This window comes from Manis pentadactyla, chromosome 2, assembly GCF_030020395.1.
Source record: "Manis pentadactyla isolate mManPen7 chromosome 2, mManPen7.hap1, whole genome shotgun sequence".
Classification (NCBI taxonomy): domain Eukaryota; kingdom Metazoa; phylum Chordata; class Mammalia; order Pholidota; family Manidae; genus Manis; species Manis pentadactyla.
The window spans coordinates 43,624,458-43,644,734 of NC_080020.1; the positions used below are offsets into that span (position 1 = coordinate 43,624,458).

Below are 20,277 nucleotides of genomic sequence, written 5' to 3' on the forward strand. Positions count from 1 at the left end.
ATATTTCACATCTGGGACTCCATGGGCTTTTGAAACAATCACCTGAGTCTATATACACAGTGCCTGGCATATGGTATGACCTCAGACTTGTTAGGTAATAGCAGTGTCAGAATGAGAACCTACATCGACCTGACTCCCACTTCTCTGAGTCCCCAGCTCCCTGTGTTGCTTCCTTCATACAGTGATGTATTGTACAGTGAAATCAGGTCTTTCAGGATAGAAACCAGTTTAGACAGGAGGAAAGAAGGCAGACAATACTCTAAACCTTAAACTCATGCAAAAATCGTATTACTTTGAGGGGCCAAAGAAAGAGAGGTGGTGACTGCTTTTGATGATAACTGTTATTCTCTTTTGAAAGTTAGGATATTTTCTTTCTACATGAGTGTCTGTGGTTTTTTCAAGATACGCAAGAAGTTGAAAAGAACTCTTATGTAGGAACACAGAGCAGAGAAAAATAGAGGTGGCCATAGATTGCAGCTGTTTTCATGGTCAGGATATGCATTACTTCTCTTTGATTAAAAAAAATAAAGGTCTTTGGATTTTACTGTATTAGCTGTGACTTTGCAATCTTCCTCTTAGTACTAGGAGACCTAAACATGAAGCAGGGGGAGGAACAGGGATCATTCTTGGCATGAACACAAGGACCAACACTGCCTGTGTGCTGGAGTAGAGGGAACAGTTGACCAGGAATTACTCAGCAGAACTGGCTTTTCATTCTAGCTCTAATGAGTTTACTTGTCACTGGCCATATGACCCTGTGCAAGCCTCCTTCTCAAAGCTTAATTTTTTCATTCTGTAAAATCAGGGGTTATGCTAGAACTCTTTTTGAAACCTCAGATATTATCACATTTTTTATTATTTAACATTATCACATGTACTTTTACTATTTCTAATTAAATCTGCTCACTTATAAGCATATAAACATGAAAATTTAGGGTAGAAATCCCTGTAAAGATGATAAATTAAAAATATTTTGATCCCTTTTGAAAGTCTTCTGAAAAAACAATTACAGGGATTTTTTTAAAAGGAAGGTAGATATTACTCAGAAAGGTAATAAATGACTTAGCAGATCGAAAAAGAGCAATTCATAAACCAGTAGCAGAGAAAACTGAGAATTCACCTGATCCAAAGCAAAAATTCTCTTGAACTTTTATGAAATGGTCATACCAGGTGCCGCTGGAGAAGGGATATAGAAGAGGAGCTCTAACAAGGAGAAGCAGTTGCAGATCTGTGTAAGAAACTGACTCCATGCCACTGTATGACTGGGGGTCTATTCTATGAGAATAAAACCAAGGGCAGCTGGACTAGGAGATAACCAAGCAAAATCGAAGGCAGTGATACTATACTCAAAACAAGCTTTCAATCAAAGTATGCATCCTGGAAGCTGAAGCCTCTAGCACTTTCCACCCACTCAGTTCCTGGAATGCTGGCAGCTAGCATAACCTTCAGATAAGAGACCAGAGGATTCTCATCTGTGGAATCTGACCCGAAGGAACCCCATGAAAGAAGACTTGAATGCATGGATATTTGAGTCTCTCCAACCAAGTGTCCCAACCAGATCACCCTGCAGTTAAGCCCCCAGACCACAAGCTCTACTCACATGTTCAGATTTTGAGTCACTCGCATTGAAATATGAACATACCACTGCAGAGAGAGGATTACACAGAACATAGGAAAACTCTAATGTGAAAGAAGAGTGCTGAACAAGCACACAGAAGAGAAGTAACTTGGAGGAAACAGAGAGTCTGTGAGGCAAAGCAAACTTTTTAAAATAGAGAGGATTTTGGAAAATAGAAGAGGTAATCATGAGTCAGGGAAAACATAGTCTAGGCAACACACATTCAGAGAACTAAAAGGAATCTCTGATTTTTTTCCCCAAACTTACTTTTCTCAGGGCATAAAAGTTGTACAAGAAATGGGAATTCATCATAGTTTATAAAATATCTTAAACACTAAATATTGATCAAACTAAAATTAAACTATACCTGTATGGGAAACAGGAGACAGGGGAAGGATGCAGGTGCCTAATGGGCCGGGGGACCAGGAATAAGAATGAAATCCTTGTCTTTTTAGGTGGAGAGTTAATAGATAGTAGCAAAAAGAGAAGAAGACCTTTGCTTAAAAAAGGAATAATGCAAGCATATTATGGTCAAAAATTCCAAAATAACAGCTACTTCAGCTGAAAGATGGCAAGGGAAACATGAGGGACCACTGTTTTACTGTTGTTTTTCTGTTCCTTTTATGAATCTTGGAGAACATTTTTAAACTATATACATTTGTAACTTTGATAAAAAGTAGTTAGCAGCACTTATATAAACCGAATTCTCAAATGGTTAAAAATATCTTATGCAATTAGACAGTGAGCACACGTCAACTGTCAACATCTTATTTAGTAAACCAGGGAACAAGCTAAACAATGATAGAGCTGGTTCAAAAGTATTCAGGATTCTTGATTTTTTTTGTGGGAAAAGAAATGCCTATGTAAAATTGTCCTTATGATGTAAGACAAACTTTCTACAGATAATAGAATTACAACCATTAGAAAGCCAGCAGGAAAACACACTTTGTCATTTTTCTGTAAGTTAACGTCTACTTCTAATATTTCTGGTTTTTACAAGTCTATAATATTTCTGGTTTCTAATCAATTGTGGATGGTTAATCAGAGTTAAATTTTCCCCACCATACTTATCAGAAATGCTCTAATGAAAAATTATGCATTCTTAGTTTGCTTTATTTTACAGGGTTTTTTTTCCCTAAACACTAGCTATAAATAGAACTTTAAAAATAATCACAATAAAATTAAAGCAGTGTTATTAAGTGCTAACTATATGTTGTTGTATATTGTCTGCTCTAACCTGAGTACTTCCTTCTTTGTTGAAAAAGGAGTTTTGCATGAAGTAGACAGGTGTTTTATACATATTATTATCACTCAAAGGATATTCCTTTACTTGGTATCATCACAAGGGTTGAAAGAAAAATAAGGGGATGTATTTCACGTAATTTGATCCAATGTTATGAAATGCTGTGTCTGTGTATTATTACTTAAAATCACCTCATACATGATATGCTCTATTATTATTCTGGAAATACTGTGGGAGATCTGTAGTTTTTAACTGCATTCTACAAGTCCTAGGGTTGCCACAGGGCCTAGGATGAGCCAAGAAAACAGGGGTTGCCACCACTATCCCCTTCCAGCTCACCTTCTACTATGCTATGTATTAGGCTTATACATAAGATTTCATTTAAAGAAAGGACTCCAAGTTCCATCCAGATAGCACAGCCTATAATTATTTAAAGAAAAAGAATCACTGTGATTTGCAGTGTGTTTAGGTTGGATAGATTAATTTCTTTTCCAGGGACATAATGGGAAGACTGACTTTGTCTTTTCAATTGTAAGCCACCATTTAGTTCGAGCCTGGAAGACACTTTCCTAGTGATTCCCTCCACTTCCCTGGCACTGGAGCAATTAACAGCAGGTGATTTGTGGCTGCATTTTTATTGCTTAGCACAGGTTTATCATCTTGAAAGTTTTCCATTTGCATATATGCTGTACATTCTTTGGGTCACATTTCGATACCATCCAGAGTTTAGTTTCTGCATTGCCTTGTTCTGAACTTTCTGCTGTGTGCTGGGAATCTGCAAGCCCAGCTGGAATGCTGATGCAGACCTAGGGGAATATGAATTACAGGCCCCACTTATTGAAGGCTTACTATGTGCCAACCCTTAGTGTCAAGGGCTTTACCAGTCTTACTTTATTTATTCATCAAACCAGTACTTTGAACTTTCTGTTGTTTGCCACATTTTATAGATAAAGAAACTGAAACTCAAGAGAAAAGGTAGTTTGTCCAAGGTCACGCAGCTCAAATTAGCAGAATTGAGATTCAAACTCAAGTTTGTCTGATCCCAAAACACTGTTATACAGCCTCTCATACTGAAAGTTTCATTGACAGTTTTCCACTTTTAAATACCAAATTTCCTGAACAGTCTAATTGCTGCTCTTTGGACTAAGAAGAAACAGCTATTTAAAAGAAGCAGGGAGCAGGAGGTCAAGAGAAAAGGGGCTTTATTATCTCTACTGGTAAAGGACGAGATGTAATACTGGAAAAAATATCAAACAGAAGCCATTATATAAATTTGCAGTGGGTTTAGCTTGATGAAATTACAAAGGAATGCAAAGAAGATAAGGGAGTAAAAAATATACAACACTGAAGATTTTCTAAAAAGGAAAGATCAGAGGTCACTCAAGGCATTTAGATATTGATTCAGCTGGAGGAAAGGTATGTCCCTCTTGATAGATGGAAAGAAGCTGAGGAGGCCCCAAAGTAGCAACTAGAGATGTGTGTTTGTCTTTCCGTCTGCCTAGGTAAATTTGGGTGAGAAGCATGTTCTAGAGCCATACTGCTGGGATGGAATCCTTTGTCCTTGCCTTCCTGTCTGAGTGACCCCAAACAAGTTACGTAACCTCTCTGGGCTTCACTTTCCTCATCCATCATGTTATGTTATCATAATATTACCCATCTTGTTGTGAGATGAGGTAAAGCGTTTGGCAGGGTGCCCAGCATTTAGTAAGTACTTGCATATGTTAACTATTATTTGTAACCGTAAGTATCACGTTCATATAATACAAGAAGTAGGGGACTGTCAGTCAGTAAAGAGGCTTGAAGAAATAAAGGTGAAGAAAGTCAGAAGATAAGTTCACTGCAGCTAAGAAATAAAGAGAGATGTTTTCTCCCCCAGCCCTGAGCATCAAGAGGAAAATGTCAGTGTGTGGAAAAGGCTGGATGGTGGAGGGGCTCAAGTCTAGCAACAGACTGAGGTCTGGCTGGACTAAATGGAGTGTGAGAAGTTGTTTCTTTAAAATACATGTTCTGATGAAAGTTTTGCTGGTGAGCACCGCAGGGCTGGAGAATCGGGAATTAGTCGAAGTACAGAAGTGAATGTAGGGCAGAGAGAGAAAGCAAGCTTTGGGTTATTCATCTTTGGATGCCAGTAGTCACTGAAAGCACATTGGGAGGGAATGTTTTTAGTAAGTACATCTTTCTTTTTCTTGCCCTTCTCCAACTGCCAGTCTATTTTCCTTTCATTGGTTACATTGAGACACACAGTGGTTAAGTTGAATGCATCAAAGGTTAATAAGGTGCTTATGAATGACTGTGAGTGGTCATCTGCTTTTTCAGCTACCATTTATTTAGCCCTTTTGTTATGTCAAGTTCTGGCTAGGTCCTAGAGACACAGAATGTTCCAAAATGCAAGCCTCCATCTCCAGAGCTTCACAGGGGTTGTGTCTTGCTTCTTAGCCATCAGAATAACCCACATGAAATTCAGAAATTACTGATGTGCAGGGTTCTTGTCAGTCCTACAGAATCTCCTGCTTGGAATTAGACAAGTGTATTTTTCCAGAATCGCATGTGTCACTTTTATGTTTACATGATCTTGCAAGACTGATCAGAGGACCTTTCATAGTTTATAAATGAAGAAGTTGTGGCTCAGAGAGGTTAAGTGGTAAGTTAGGTTGTGCAACTGGCAATGGCAGAGTTGGAACTCAGACCCAGAGCTGCTGAACTTAAAATCTCAGGGCCTTTTCGTTCAGCTATCATCACCCTGCCAGGTACGTAAGGATGAAACTCTGAGCTTTAAGGCTATGCCCATAAACAGATCTGAGGATGTAATGAATCAGTGTCTGAATATGCACAAAACCCTTGCCCACCACAGCAAATGCTCAAAAAGCATCTGCAAGTCCTACCCAAGTGTCAGGGACTTATATTCAAAGTGGGCAGAACCCTATAAATGTTACAACCTGGTTCACCCTGGATTTCCCCCAAGGTGGATAATGCAGCTTCTACTGCATAAGCTCTCCCAGGGTTACAGTGTCTACACGTAACTCCAGTCCTGGGCTCTAGAAGCACTGCCTCCTCTCTTAATCCCTACAGTGGCTTTCTGTTGTTGCTGATCCCTACATTTGTGTCTCAGCTTCTTCATCACCTGCGTAACCAATTTCCTGCATTAAATTATCTCCTTATTCCAGGTTAGATCCCGACTATTACACCAATGAAGAAACCAAGGTTCAGAGAAATCAAGTAACTCAGCCAACATAGCACAGTAATTCTTGACAGAGTTAGTATTCTAAACCAGAAGTTGCTGATTCCAGAGCTTAAGCTCTAATCACTAACTCATGTTTAAGGTGGTTGGTAGAATCCCCAGTGCCCAGTGCCAAGTGGTGACATGATAGTGGTGTTGGTGGTGCCGGTACTGGGTCGTGCTGGCTTCGGTGATCACTGTGTCTGACCATTGTGTATATCTTCTGGAAGAGGTGTGCAGATACAATGTCCTGAGCATCACACTCATGTCTCTGACTATTTTACAGGCCTTCACCTACCACCACATCCAAGAAATCATGGTCCAGCTGCTTCGCACGGTGAACCGGACCGTCATCACCATGGGGCGGGATCACATTCTGATTGTGAGTAGATCTCTTCCTCTTTTCAAACATTTCACAATGTTCAGGACCAAGGAATGGATTTCCTGGAACACCAGATCACATTGAACACCCAGTGCCAATTATTGCTTTGTTTGCCGAGTACAAGGGTTAGATTTTCCTGTCTAAATTGAAAGAATGTAAGAGTTAAGTCACTGAAATAAAACAAGACTTAGGACTTGTCCACCAGATTGAATGCAGCAGCGCAGATGGAATGTCACTGGTAAAGCTGGAGAAGTAAGAGAGGCTTTGGGCCAGGCTGGGTGCCCCACATTCATATCTACTAAGAGCCTTTTCTTCTGGATTAGTCAAGAGGTACCCCATCCAGGGTCTTGTGAGCATGGTTTTCTAAGTGGTTTCATCGTGTGTTAACTCTGTCCTTAGATGTGAGTTAATTCAAGTTACCGCTAAAGCCCATCTCTAACCCTTTATTCTTTGCACATCTTGCTTTAAACCAACAGACAAAAATAGTGCTTACAGGAGCCAGTCATCAAAGTAAATGAATATGTCCAACCATGTCCCTTCTCTGCTCCAACTCATAGTGGTTCCCCATCTCACTCAGAATAAAATCACAACCATTGCTAGGGCATGAAATACCCTCTGTCTGTCGATCATTCCTTTACATGTTCCTCCCACAAATAAAATGTGATTCCATTTGCTATTCTTTGGCTTGGACTATTTCTCTCTCAGTTCTGAGGGCTTGTTCCCTCCTGCTAATCAGATCTTGGTTATCACCTAAGCAGAGAGGCTTGTCTGTCCTGACTACCCTGTCTACAATATCTGGTATTTTTCCTTCCTCTTTTGATCTCTACACCTTACTTTATATTCCTTGGTACATATCACTACCTGAGATGTATAATATCCCTTTATTTATTTGTTTATTGTCTGACTCTCCTTGTGAGAATATGAGCTCCAGAATATAAAGATTTTTGTCTGTTTTGTTCATTTGTATCTCCAGGTCTTACAACAGTGCCTGGCATCTAGAAGGTTCTTAATGAATACTTACTGAGTGAATGAATGAGTGAAGTATATGAGGCAGGGACTCTAATGTTTAATGAAGACAAGTGCTATTCAGCTGTGATTGATTGACACCGTGTGGGATTGAGCCATACAACTGTTAGAAATCCCAACTTCTCAAGAGAAGCTGAAAATCCCCCGTGAAATTTCCTGATATCTAAATGTTGGCAACTAACTAAAAAATATACATTTATAAACACTATATGATCTCAGAACAACTGGACTCACCTTTCAGAAAGCCAGTTTGAAATTTCTGCTTTAAACTGATACAGTGTGAGCCAGATTTGGGGATGTTGATTATTGAAGCGCTATAGCCCTGCTTCGTGGATACAGAATATAAAGTGCTGAGTGTTATTCTAACAGTAGCTGGGCGAGGATTTGATCCCTAGAAGAAGCCAATGTAACCATCTTCTTTATATCCATTTTTCTCCTCCTTGTGTTGACACGTTTACTTAATGTATATTATGTTCATTTAAAGGAGTGGTGACATCCATAGAAAGTGCTAGCAGTGCCAAGTACTCCTGCCTTCCTGGGGTGGACAGCCACGTAAATTGGTCTCTGTTGTTTGTCTCACTTACCATCATTCTACCTTAGAGGTGTCACCATTTCTTAGTCAGCTACAAACTTCCATATCTATGGTTTCTATAACATGCCTTAGATAAGCATTTTATAACCTCCCTAATCTTTATTCCCTCTCTTTGGAGCCAGACTTAAAAGATGATCATTAACCCATTACGCTTACTCCATATATATCAGGCTCTTGACTCTGTCTCTCCCTTAGAACAGTGTGATTCTTTACAACAGTGCCTGCATCACAGAAAGCACCAAATGACTGGCGTCTATTATCGTTTTCCCTTCTATCTGGTACAGTGTGTCTGTTTGGGCCTTTGCATTATTGATAAAGGTAAGTGTGTGTACTTTGGTCCTTAGTCGTGTAGTTCATTCTCTGAACCTTTTAGTTGATACCCTGCCAAAATTTTCAGCTTTTTCTTCTACTTTTCTCCATCCAAATCTCTAGCCAAAATGGCTGTCTAGACGATGACTAAACGTGCCTGGCCCTTTCTCATGCTCATGCTGTTTTCTTTGCATGGGAGTCCTTTGTGTGCCGCCTCCATCTGTGGAAATTCTACCTAGTCTTCAAGGCCCCACACACATGTACCCCCTCAGGAAGCTGCCTGAATCTCACCCACCTAGTTGGGACCTCTCTGCTTCTTCTAAATCACATCTTTCTTCTTTTTTTTAAAAAAAAGTTTCACTGAAGTAGAATTACAAATTTCAAAATTTAACCACTGTACATATTATTTGATGAATTTCCATAAGTGTATATGGTTGTGCAACCATCACCACAACTGAGGGGAGGACACTTCATCCCCAAAGTTCCACCTGCAGTTGGTCTCCTTGTCACTCTTACCCTCTACCCCACCCCAGCCCCAAGCTGCCACGAATTTCAGTCCCTATAGGTTTGCCTTTTCTTGAAATTTCACAAAAGTTAAATCATACAATTTGAGGTATTTTGTGTCTGGATTCTTTCCTTAGCATAATGTTTTTGAGGTTCATCCATATTTTAGGATGTATCAGTATTTAATTCCTTTTTATTGTTGAATAGGTTTACATTGTATGAATATACCACATTTTGTTTATCTATTCTGTAGCTGATAGATATTTGAATTGTTACCAACTCTGGCTATCATGAATTATGCTGCTATGGAATTGTTGGGACATATGGGAAGAATATGTCTAATTTTATGAGAAATTGCAAACTGTTTTCCATAGTAGCTATACCACTTTACATTCCTACCAGCAGTGTTGAGGGCTCTAGTTACCTATATCATCACCAGTACTTAGTATTTTCAGTCCTTCAGATTATAGTTCTAATGAATTTATGATCATTCTGGTGATAACTCATTGTGGCTTTAATTTGCATTTCCCTGAAGACTAACGATGTTGAACATCTTTCCATGTGGTCTCCCTCTTTTTTTGAGTCATTTTTATCTATGCCTTGCCATTCATAGCTCCTTTCTTATACTATAAGAATTTTGAGGCTTAGACCTGTCTGCAAAATGGGGTAGTAATAGACCTTTCTCACAGACTTGCTGTGCGAATTAAATGAAATAATACATGGAAAGCATTTGTGCATGTGTTTCTTGGACATAATTTCGAACTAATTTATCATTCAGTGTTTTACAAGAACCTCTCTCTTACATACTCAGCACAAAGATTCAGAAATGAGTTAGGCATGGTCTGTGCCCTAAAGGAAACCATTCTGCCTTCCAGTGGATTGTCTCTCAAGCACAGCAAATGTACTGTGTCCCAAACCCAACTCATCATCAGCCCCTTGGAGTCTGCTCCGCATTCTCCCTGTGTTCACCATCCCAGTTTACAGTGCTAACCTTCTGGAACCCCTGGACACCACTCTCAGTCACCTGCCTGCCACTTCTAATCACCCGCTAAGTCCTGCTGTTTTCAGCACATCTGACCTGAGTCCTTCCCTTGCTTCCTTCTCCCACACCCTCCCAGAGCCCCTGTATATACTCAGTTCTCAGGCTCATTGTACTTAGTTCGTTAAGGTGATTTTCTGTTTTTGTGCTCCAGCCCTCCTATATTCTGTGGATCCCCTTGAGGGCAGGGACCATGTTTTACTCATTCTCTTACTGTCACCTTCCAGCAGTGAACCTGTTATATCGTGGGTGCTAAATAAATGTTTGTTGAGCAATGAATGACTGAAATAATCCTAAGAATGATGTGTTATTCCATACCTTCACATATTTGCATATGCTTTTCTCTCATTTTGGATTGCTTTTCCTTCTTCAATGAATGTTTTGTTTTCTAAATATCAGGAACCCACATCTCAGTGTGGGAGCTGTGTGAGAAATTGCCGGTTCATACTTTCCCTGCTCCCTGGGCTGATTCCAGGAGCCTTGCCGAGGTTCTAAGCGGCAAGCTGTGTCATTAGTCTCTCAATGACTCTTGAGTTTGCTCGTGTAATTACAGCGATGGAAGTGCTGAGTGGGTAGTCCTAGAAGCTTGTAGTAAGCATACCTTGCTAAGAGCAAGAATGTGCCTGAACTGGAAGGAAGAAATAACATATAGCTTCATTTTCATAAAATGGGCCTTTCCAGCAATTCTTAGAATAGAAATATTGCTTCAAAATTAAAGAGGATGATTTCGGAAAGCAATTACTCAGAGGTCAGGGGTCTCTGTCTCAGCGTTGAAGGCCCCAATTTAATTTCAAATTGAAATTTGACAAGGAGGAAATAACCCCATTCTGACCATCACTTTTAATTTTCCAGATAGGACTTTATTGGTTAGTTTCCATTGCTTGGGAATATTAAACAATCAATATTTACAGCAAACACCAGACATGTCTAGTGCTTCTGAATTCCTGAGAAGGCTTCCATCAAGTATGGGGCAGCTGGTTGCTCTCCTGTCATTATGTAGGATTAAATAGTGACATTATTTTTTACTTATTTTCAGAGTAGGAACATTGTGATAAAAAACGTAAGCTATTAAAATTATAGGAACCATAGGGCTAGGATGGACCACCTCTTGCACACAATGCATTGTAATTATAGTTTGCTGGAAATAACCACTCCTGATTTTTTCTATAGATTGCCTGCCTGAACAATGAAGTATTGGTGGCAACAAATGAGCAAAAGGAAACTTTATGAAAACAAAAAGCAAAGAAATTTTTACATGACTGCTGCCTTTTCTCCCTCAATTTCCATAGTCTGCTCTATCAGATATATGTTTGTTCACTTAGGTTACCAAGGAGTTTGACTTGGTTGCTAAGAAAGGCAGCATTGTTTGGTAGAAAAGACATTTCAGATATGGGAGAACAGGAGAAAGTTTTGTACTTGTTCTGCAGAGAATTGGCTGTGTGACTGATGACTTCTACCTTCCTAGACCTTGGTTGCTTCTGTGTGATGAACTCTTACCATTTTTGAGATCTTTTTCATATGTCTAAGTTTCCTGATTTGGCCAGTGCCTATCCTCTTTCCCTATCTCCCATGCTTCTGAGTCAGGGACAGAAGATAGAGTTCTCTCCATGTGCTAACTCCAGTGGCTGGCTAATGGCTGCCCAGTACTGTGTTGAGAAAGAGACAGAGGCTGCAACTTGGCTCAGCAGCAAGAAGTGCTGAATTGATTGGTGATATCTGTCATAAGCATAAGATTAGAGAATAGAGACGTATGCAAGATACTTGCAAATATTATTTATTGACTGAAATCACTGGTGCTTTTCTGGCCCTATCCAAAAACTCGTTTAAAATCAATACTCTCTTCCACATATTTTTGGTTCCTTTAAGAGGGCTATGGTATAAAAGCAGAAGAATAATGGGGGAAAAAAACAATATCTGAGAGTTTACATTTTATCAGGGAATGGTTTCTATGTGCCACATATCATATTTTTATCAAATGTAAGATGCTTCATGATTATATGTGCCATAAGAAATAGAACATCCTACCAATTAAATTGTGACAATGGTTTATTATCACATAAATTGTAATTTTCAGAGATGTTAGAATATAAAAGAAAACTTGATGGAAAATCCCTACTGTTGTGGAACATACCATTGAGTCCTCATAGATAATCTTCATCACCCCCCATTGTTCAGGAGAACAGCCTGACTGAGCATCAGAGGATGAAATCACCATGGCCAAAGTCACAGTCAGCAGCAAGGAGGGATGTGATCCCAGGAGGTCTGACCCAGAGCGTGTGCACCTTGGGCTATCCCATAGGCCTCTGAGCAGAGTGAGACCTTGTTTGTACCGGTGAGGGACGTGTCTCAGGGAACCTTCCCTGGACAGTGCGTCCTGCTGCTGACTGCTCTAGAGAAGGCTGCCCCCTGCCTCCCGCCTCCCTCGTGCTAAGGATGGACAATCTCATTGGGAGAATCAACCAGGGAAACTTATACACTGCCAGCCAGAAGTTCTTAGAAGGGAAACAATATGGTAATTTTGTTGAAATGGGGATCTAGCTTTTATTTTGGCTAATTAAAATGAGACTCTGGGTGATATATTTTGGGCCTAATTACCCTGGTTTCACAGAAGAGTCTACTGAGTGATTAAATAAAAGTAAATGCAGATGGCATCGTGCCAGCTCAAGAAATTCAGGGCAGTTTGTTCAAAAAGGGGAAAAAAAGTGGAAATCACTCCATTTTCTACTGCTTTACCTCGTAATAGAAGTGAAAAACACCCCACTTACCTGGCCACTCTCTGCCACACTATGAGCCCACAGACTCCAGCCCACAGGCCTGTGCAGGGGCTGCAGCCAGACAGCACCGACTCCACCCCACACTGCTCTGAGCAGAGCAGGCGTGAGGACAGCTGAGGCCTGGAGAGGTGGGGTTCCTATGGCCAGAAGTGGTTGGCAGACTCTTGCCCTCCTCTCAGTGACCCAATGCCTTGTCAGAAAATGCATTGATAATAAAGCTATCATTTATTGAGCAAACTTTCTGTGTTCCAGACAGAGACTTAACCTGCATCAGGTACTCATATTTATATGAGTTAACTGAGGCACAGAGAAATTATATAACTTTCCTATAATCACACAGCTTGTTAGAGAAATAACTAGGTTATGAACCCAGAAAGTAGTTTCTAGAGTCCCTGCTCTTAAATAGCATAGTATGCACTCCTACACTATTAATACCTTAAGTTGCTCTTTAGGCACGAAATATTTTAAAGGTAATAATGAGCACCTTCAACCCAGCTGCTGCCCTGCCCTAGACCTTGGGATCTGATGAGATGATGTATGTGGCAACTTTCAGAAACCTATAAAATGGCACAGAATTTTCGGTGGTTTTATGATGACTATAATATTTTTAGGACCAAGCTCTTCCATTCTGGTAATTAAACCATAAAAATCTATAAAATCAAAGCAAGCATTTTTGCTTACTTGACTGTTGGTACTTGTGAAATAGCCAGTTTAACAGAAGAGACAAAGGTAGACTGGAGATGTGGAGATTCTAAAGGGTTTTGGAGGGAGAGAGTTTCTTTCTCCCTTCACATCCCTGTCATTCCAGGTTCTAGTCATTTTAGGCCTATGACCTCTCAAATCCAAATGCTTCTCTCCACCACCAGTGCCACTCACCTGGGTCTAGTCATGACTATCTCTTATTTTACAATTGCTACATCTTCTAATAAGACACACTGCCTCCACTCTTCTCCCTCCACTCTTGTATTCTTCACACTGTAGCCAATGTGGTCTTTTAAAGTAGACCTTTCTGGGTGAGAAGCATCAGTGGCCCCACAGTGGCTGGGGATGAAGGTCCAGCTGCTCACCTGGCTTTCAGAGCACACATCGTGGGCCTCCCTTTCTCCCCAGTACTCTTTACCTCCCACTCTTATGCCAACTCCATGGAACTGCTCTGTTAGTTCCTGAAAGCTCCTTTTCTCCTCTGTGTCCTCCTGTGTGCCTTTCCCTCTGTCTAGAACATACTACTCTTACTTTTCCTTCCGTGACCTTCCACTTAACAAACTCCTCTGTCTCCTCTGTGTCTTGGCTTAGGATGCACATCCTGACCACAGTCCACTTTCCACTTGGCTCTGTTCAGCCTGAAGCTCCTTCATGTACTCATGATGCTGTTGTGACAATATTCTTCCTGGCACTGCAGAGCAATATGTCTTCATTACTTCTGCATCTTCTGCATCCACAGGAAATACTGGGTGCCTGGCATACAGAATGATATCAATGAATACATACCGAAGGAAGACAGATTTCTGCTCTCTATTTTATTTGCATATAAACCATTCTTCTTTTCCTTAACATGCAAGTGTTACCATTATTACCCTTGTGACATGATTAGGCTAGGAGAGTAAAGAAGGAGAGAGATTCATTATTGAATAACTGGTCCAAATAGAAGAGGAATGGGGAAAGGATGTATTCATTCTCTTCAGAGGATGCATATTTTGGTAATAAAAAGTCAATGTTTCTAGAGTACTTATTGTGTGATGGAGATGGTGCTTTGAGGGTATTATCATATTTAATTTTTGAGGCTGACAAAAATTATGATTCCAGTCTTAAAGAGGAAGCAGTAACCAGAGGGCTTAAACCCTTGTTCAACATCACACAGCTGGGAAGAAGGAAGGTGGGGTCCATACCCGGGCCTACAGAGTGGGAAGCCAACATCTTAAGCATATCATTGTATGTGTCTGGAAAATTGTTTCCCTCGGATAAAATTAATTTGAGAAGATTCCCAAGAGGGAGTAAATGTGTGTGTATGTTAGAAGGTTAATAGGCATAATAAACATTATATAAGAGACCTGAAATTCCTGCTGGTAATCAAAAGGTGATATCATTAGCTTGGGCTAGCTTGGTTGCTGCTTGATTTGGTACTGTGGGTGTTGCCTATGTCCTGTGGGTGGGGAAGCTTTGCTTTAATAAGCATTTCGGTAATTGTATATCAAGGAGGACTTGGCCTAAAATACATATGCAAAAAAAGGATTATTATCTCAACTTCCAAGGAACCCATGGCACATATGGGCAGAAATCAGTTACCAAGGTAGACGTTATACAGCTGGGTCTAGTTCTTGAATGGCAGGAAACATTTGACTAGGTTGATTAGGGGTTTATAAGAGAGAGCAGCATTTCTTGCTTTATCTCCATCTCCTGGTCTGTGAAACCTTCTTTCATTCCTCAAGGTCATCTTTCTTCAGTGACCTCATTGTTCTTTGTCCATTTTTCACAGCATTACCATATCATAATGGAATATTCTCTTTACCTGTCTATGTTCTACAGTAGACTAAGATCCCTGAAGAGAGGGACTGTGTCCTATTATCTTTGAAGTTCCTGCCCATAGACCCGGAGCAAGTCATGTTCCAGGCACTTTCCCAGCTCTGGAAGTGAATAAATGGAAATAAAAAACTAACTGGAGCACAAATTAATGTCTAGCTTTCAAAGAATAAGAATTTAAAAAACAAAATGAGATTCTTGTCAGTCTTTCCCTTAAGGATCTCTTTTTTTATAAAATTTCCAAATGTTTTACTAGCCCTGTGTGGTAGAATTCTTTTAGAAAAATTAAAGTTTTAGAGCTGGAGCATAGAAAACGTAGTTCCATTCTCCAAATCTTCCTTCTTTTCCATGATGGGCCACAGAAATGGGAATGAAGAGGAAATATGAGGTTCCTAAATTTGTTAAAACAGCCCCAATTTCTCTCCAATAGAGCAGACGTTCGCCATGCAGGGAGAGGTCTCCCGGATAATAAACATGCTGCGGGGCTGCTGCCATGACTGCGTCACACACGGTGCAGTGCCACAAGCCTCGCGGTCTGCAGGGGAGGTGAGCTCAGGCCCTGGGGCATCTGATGGCAGTGCTGCAGCCTCCGCTGGCCACTCAGGGGCTGCTGTGGTCGGCATCCAGGGAGGGAGAGACAGAGACAGAGACAGAGTTTGGGAATTGTACAGTGAGTCCTAGGAAATGCATGACCACTGGGTCATCATCCTAATGAAATTACCTCCGAATGGCTTCTGTTACTGGAGCTGGACAAATCTGATTTTAAACAAGTAATGTTCAGTGTGTTCTTAAAGGTAAGACTCCACTCTGTTTCCTGGCATTGAAAGACAGGCCAGCTTTTTCTAGTCCTTGGAGAACTTTAGAAACTTTAAAATTTTAGAATGTCTGCCATTGGGATTGACAGAGCACCCTCAACCCCAACACTGCTTTCTAAGGGCAATGGAGTTGAAGCACAAGGTATAGTTTGAAAAGATTTTACTGACTGGTCCTTTTCTCAAGGAGCAAGGAGGCCTTGTTCCCCAGCCAGAAAGTCTCGTCACTTCCCAGTGCTGCTCCTCAGTTCCCTTATCTGTAAAATGGGGCTAATAATGGTTATTACCTGTCAATCTCATGGTGAGGGTTGAATAAAAGAGCTTACAGCACAGGGCTTACCACATAGCAGGTCCTCAGTAAATAAGAGCCATTATTAGTCCTCTCTCTACTTTGACATGTTTTGGATCACAAACTATTTGATAGTCCTGATTTGGGACCTCTCCTGGATTTGTGAAGTATTAAGCTGTTGCTACAGCTGGGCTGTGAATAAAGCCCCCCCTGTGCCCCAACTCCACCTGCCTCCCCACCAAGATGAAACCATCTACCATATATCTGCTACAAACACTTGAATCCCAGACTGGAAAGAGCAAGCCCCTCAAGGAGTATCCTTCCCTGGGGATGCCATTGAGGGACGGGGCTGCCCACAGGGAAACTCTGTTAAAACAGCTACAAGTGCAACAGGCTCCCTCCAAGACTCAGGTCCCTGTCAGCCTCTTGGGGCACTGACCTTCTTAAGTGACTCAGAAATCAGTTTGTCAAATGATCCTTCAAAATCAGAACCCACTTTTCTAGATTTTTGCTACGTTCATAAAATGATGCATTTGTGCAGACATTAAAGATTTATGATGAATTTTTAATAACAGGGAATTCTTGGACTTAAATGTAAAGGAAAGATTATAGGAATATAAAAACAACAAGAAGAGAGTTATCAAGGACCCCAAAGGTAAGGGAAGGGAGGAAATGTGGCTTCTTACCAAAGGCCCTGGATCTTCCAGAGGTTAGGCCCAGGGACTCTGTTCTGGAGCTAAAATTATATTGTATCTACTGCTTAAATGATTCATACATTTCTGTATTTTCACTTTTGCTTTCCTTTCATAATCAGGGAAAAAAACTCAAATGCTATTTCTTTAAAAGTAGGAATTAATGAGATAGGCAAACTTATCGAAACATTTTCATGTATGTAATATCCCTTTTCTTCTAACCAACCTGTGAAGCCCGAAAGGCAGATGGTTTTGTTTTAAAGATAGAGGTGGGGGATGGAGGTGAAGGTACTTATTCAAAATTATGCAGAAAATCAGGGGCAGAAGCCAAGACTGGTCTTGTTCTGGTCTGTCTGCCTACCCTGGATTATTTTTTCCTCTTAACATTTTCATCTTCATATTTTCTCCCAGCTTGTTCAACAAACATATATGAAGCATTTACAGCATCTCAGGCAATATGATAAATACTTGGAGAGTCTCAGAGATGCAGATGACAACTCCTGTCCTCTAGGACTTTGCTCCTTGTGGAGATGAGTGTGAGAGATTGACAAAAGAAATGTCAAGATAATATAAGCAGCAGCCTGTACAAAGTGCTGTGAGTACTCAGAGGATGGAGTGACTAATCCTATGGCAGGGGCGGGGGAGGATCAGAAAAAGTTATAGAGAGGCGATGACATTTAAATTGCAACTTGCTGTCTGGCATAGGATTTAAGAGCCTAAGCTCTCGAGTTTGGCAGACCTTGAAAGAACTCCAGCCTTTACTACCTCATACTTGTGGACTGACAAATTACTTATCTCCCTCCAAGCCTCGATTATTCTTCTGGAAAATAGGAGTAGTCATAAGCTACCTCATGGTAATTTTTTGAGGAAAAAACAAAATAATGGAATCAAAGTATTTAATAATAGCCCATTGTAACTTCAAGAAATCAGTCTTTATTATAACACAATTAGTAGTAACATAGCTACTATTTGTTTATTCCTCCAAAATGAAAATTATTCCCCATAGTAGATCACTAATGGAACAGTGTTCTAGAGGGAACAGCATGTGCAAAATCACTGACCTGTAATAGTCTCTGACTTTTTGGAAAGTGGCAAGGGGATGGGCATAGGAGAAGGTGGTGTATTAGAAAGTTAGGCTGTATATACTAGGTTGGAGTCAGACTGTAAGAAACCTTGTTTGCTTTGGGAGGCATTTTATGCCCTAGGATGGTGGTGCGGTATGATTAGAGATGTAAAAGCCAGAGAATGGCATGTCCAGATGTCTGTCCTAGGGAGATCCCCAGGCAGCTGGGAAGAGGCCAGATCTGAGGGGGCTGGAAACCTGTAAGGGGAAGTAGACTTTGAAGGCTAGGGCAGTGGTACACAGGGATGGCCAAAGGCTCATGTTGTTTGTTTTGCCAATGGCTTTCAGCCCCAGGCAAGTTCACTATGGATTCAATGAGACCAAAAAATGACAATGGAATATTCTTGGGGAAAGGTTTATACTCAACTTTATTTCCATACTGGCAGGTCAATCACTAGAATCCTGTCCACTTAGAGCGAGTCTACATGCAGCAAGCTGGTCTCTGCCTCTGGGCTGCAGCCGTCTCAGTCTCTGTCCACGGTGCGGCTACCACTCTAGTCCCTGCTCTCCTGCAGCCCTTCAGCTGTGCCACCCTGTCGCCCAGAGCACTGGGCGGAGCTCATTATATAGAGTCAATAGCAATGTATTGCCCACACGTGTGGAGTGAGCAAGCCGACCAGGGCCAGGTGAGAATCCTGGTCTTAGGAAACTTTATCCACAGTGTTGAAGTCTTTCATTTCAATTAAACAAAAAATTCCCAGACTTAAGAATTTACAGTTGAGGAAAGTAGTCCCTTCTCTCAGACACTCAATGTACACTGGAAAAAGGGGGCATAAATAGAAATTGTTTTAATTTAAGACAATCATCACAAGAGAATAACAAGGACAGGATTAAGAGGGTCAAAATGAGGGGGCATGACATGCGGGTGGTCTAATCAGAAAAGGACAGGTGCTTGTAGTCAGACACCCCACCCCCATCTACTGGACCATTAAATGCTCTATGAAGAAGGGCTCTATCTATAGTTTTCTTACTTGGTACAGAGAAGGGAATCAATAACTGTTTATTGGAAACAAAGGTGATCATGGGCTAAGGTTCATCAGAGAAGTTTCCTTGGAGCTGGTGAATGCGTAGCAGTAGAGAGGAGGGAGGGAGCCAATCCAGGAAATCCAATCAGATCAGTGTTCTGAATTGGTAAAGGCTGATGCTTTGCATGGCTTTGATTTTGCTTGCCTTCATTCCCTAATTGCAGAAGGCATAATGTTTTTTATCTTGAAACAAATAGGAAAACAAAAAACAATGACAGCAACATATAACTTCTCCTCTTCTCCAGCACCCGTATGGGATTTCTCCCTGTTAGGTCAGGCCTAGCCAAGCTTGGTGTGCTCCGTAGAAGTGCTGTGTGAACCACTCTTGATTCAACAATTAAAGTGACTCAGCCCATTTGGCTCAGGGTAAAGTAGGGTTTTCTGTCAGCATGACCAGAGTATCACCACACTCTATGTGCTACCTAGGAAACCAGGCTCAAGCATAGATGAGAGGTCACTCCTGTGTTTACCTGATGGTTTAAAATATATATATTGAGGTTTTGCCAGAAAAAAAATATGTGGGTTTTATTTGAGTGAAATTTAATGTAATACAGTTACAGATTCTGAGATTTTATAAAAGCCAATCATAATAATAAAGCTCTTATTTGCTTTGGAGCAAATAATCCTTTTGTATGCTGTTTATTATCTTCTCATTTTAGTTGTGGTTTAAGCCAAGGCAGAATGCTCTGATGGAAATGCTTCGTTAGTTAAATAGACCCTGTCTCCTTTAAACTGCATTTGTCTGAAAAGGACCAGGTCACATGTAATAAATTCTGGCATTTTAATGGAAACATTACAGAGAAAATAGTTAACAATCTGCATTAATTTCAAAACTAATTTTCTCTTTCATACAGTAAGGCAGTATCTTAGTAAAATGTGCAAAATGCATTGGAATTTAATTATTGTGGCAATTTGTTCTGAAACAAGGTTGAGCTGGGCTGTCAATCAATATTCAGGATAGAGGAGTTAGGCGGGTTGGCAGTGGGGGAGGGTGGTAGTGGCTTGATGTTCCTGGATCCTGAATGCCATGTGGATCACAGTGGATTAGAAGCCCTGGGCACGTTCCTGCTGGAGGTTCTAACAATGGAAGGCTGGATGCTCCTGGGAGCACAGCT

At 40.8% G+C, this 20,277-nt stretch overlaps 1 protein-coding gene across 1 annotated transcript in view; it reads left to right on the plus strand.

Annotated features, from left to right (window-relative positions):
- DOCK2 (dedicator of cytokinesis 2) overlaps positions 1-20,277 on the plus strand; it is a 412,382-nt gene that overhangs the window by 183,326 nt on the left and 208,779 nt on the right. The window contains exon 27 of the mRNA XM_036884746.2: positions 6,365-6,460. Coding sequence (XP_036740641.2) covers positions 6,365-6,460 — 96 coding nt within the window. The remainder of the gene's footprint in view (positions 1-6,364; positions 6,461-20,277) is intronic.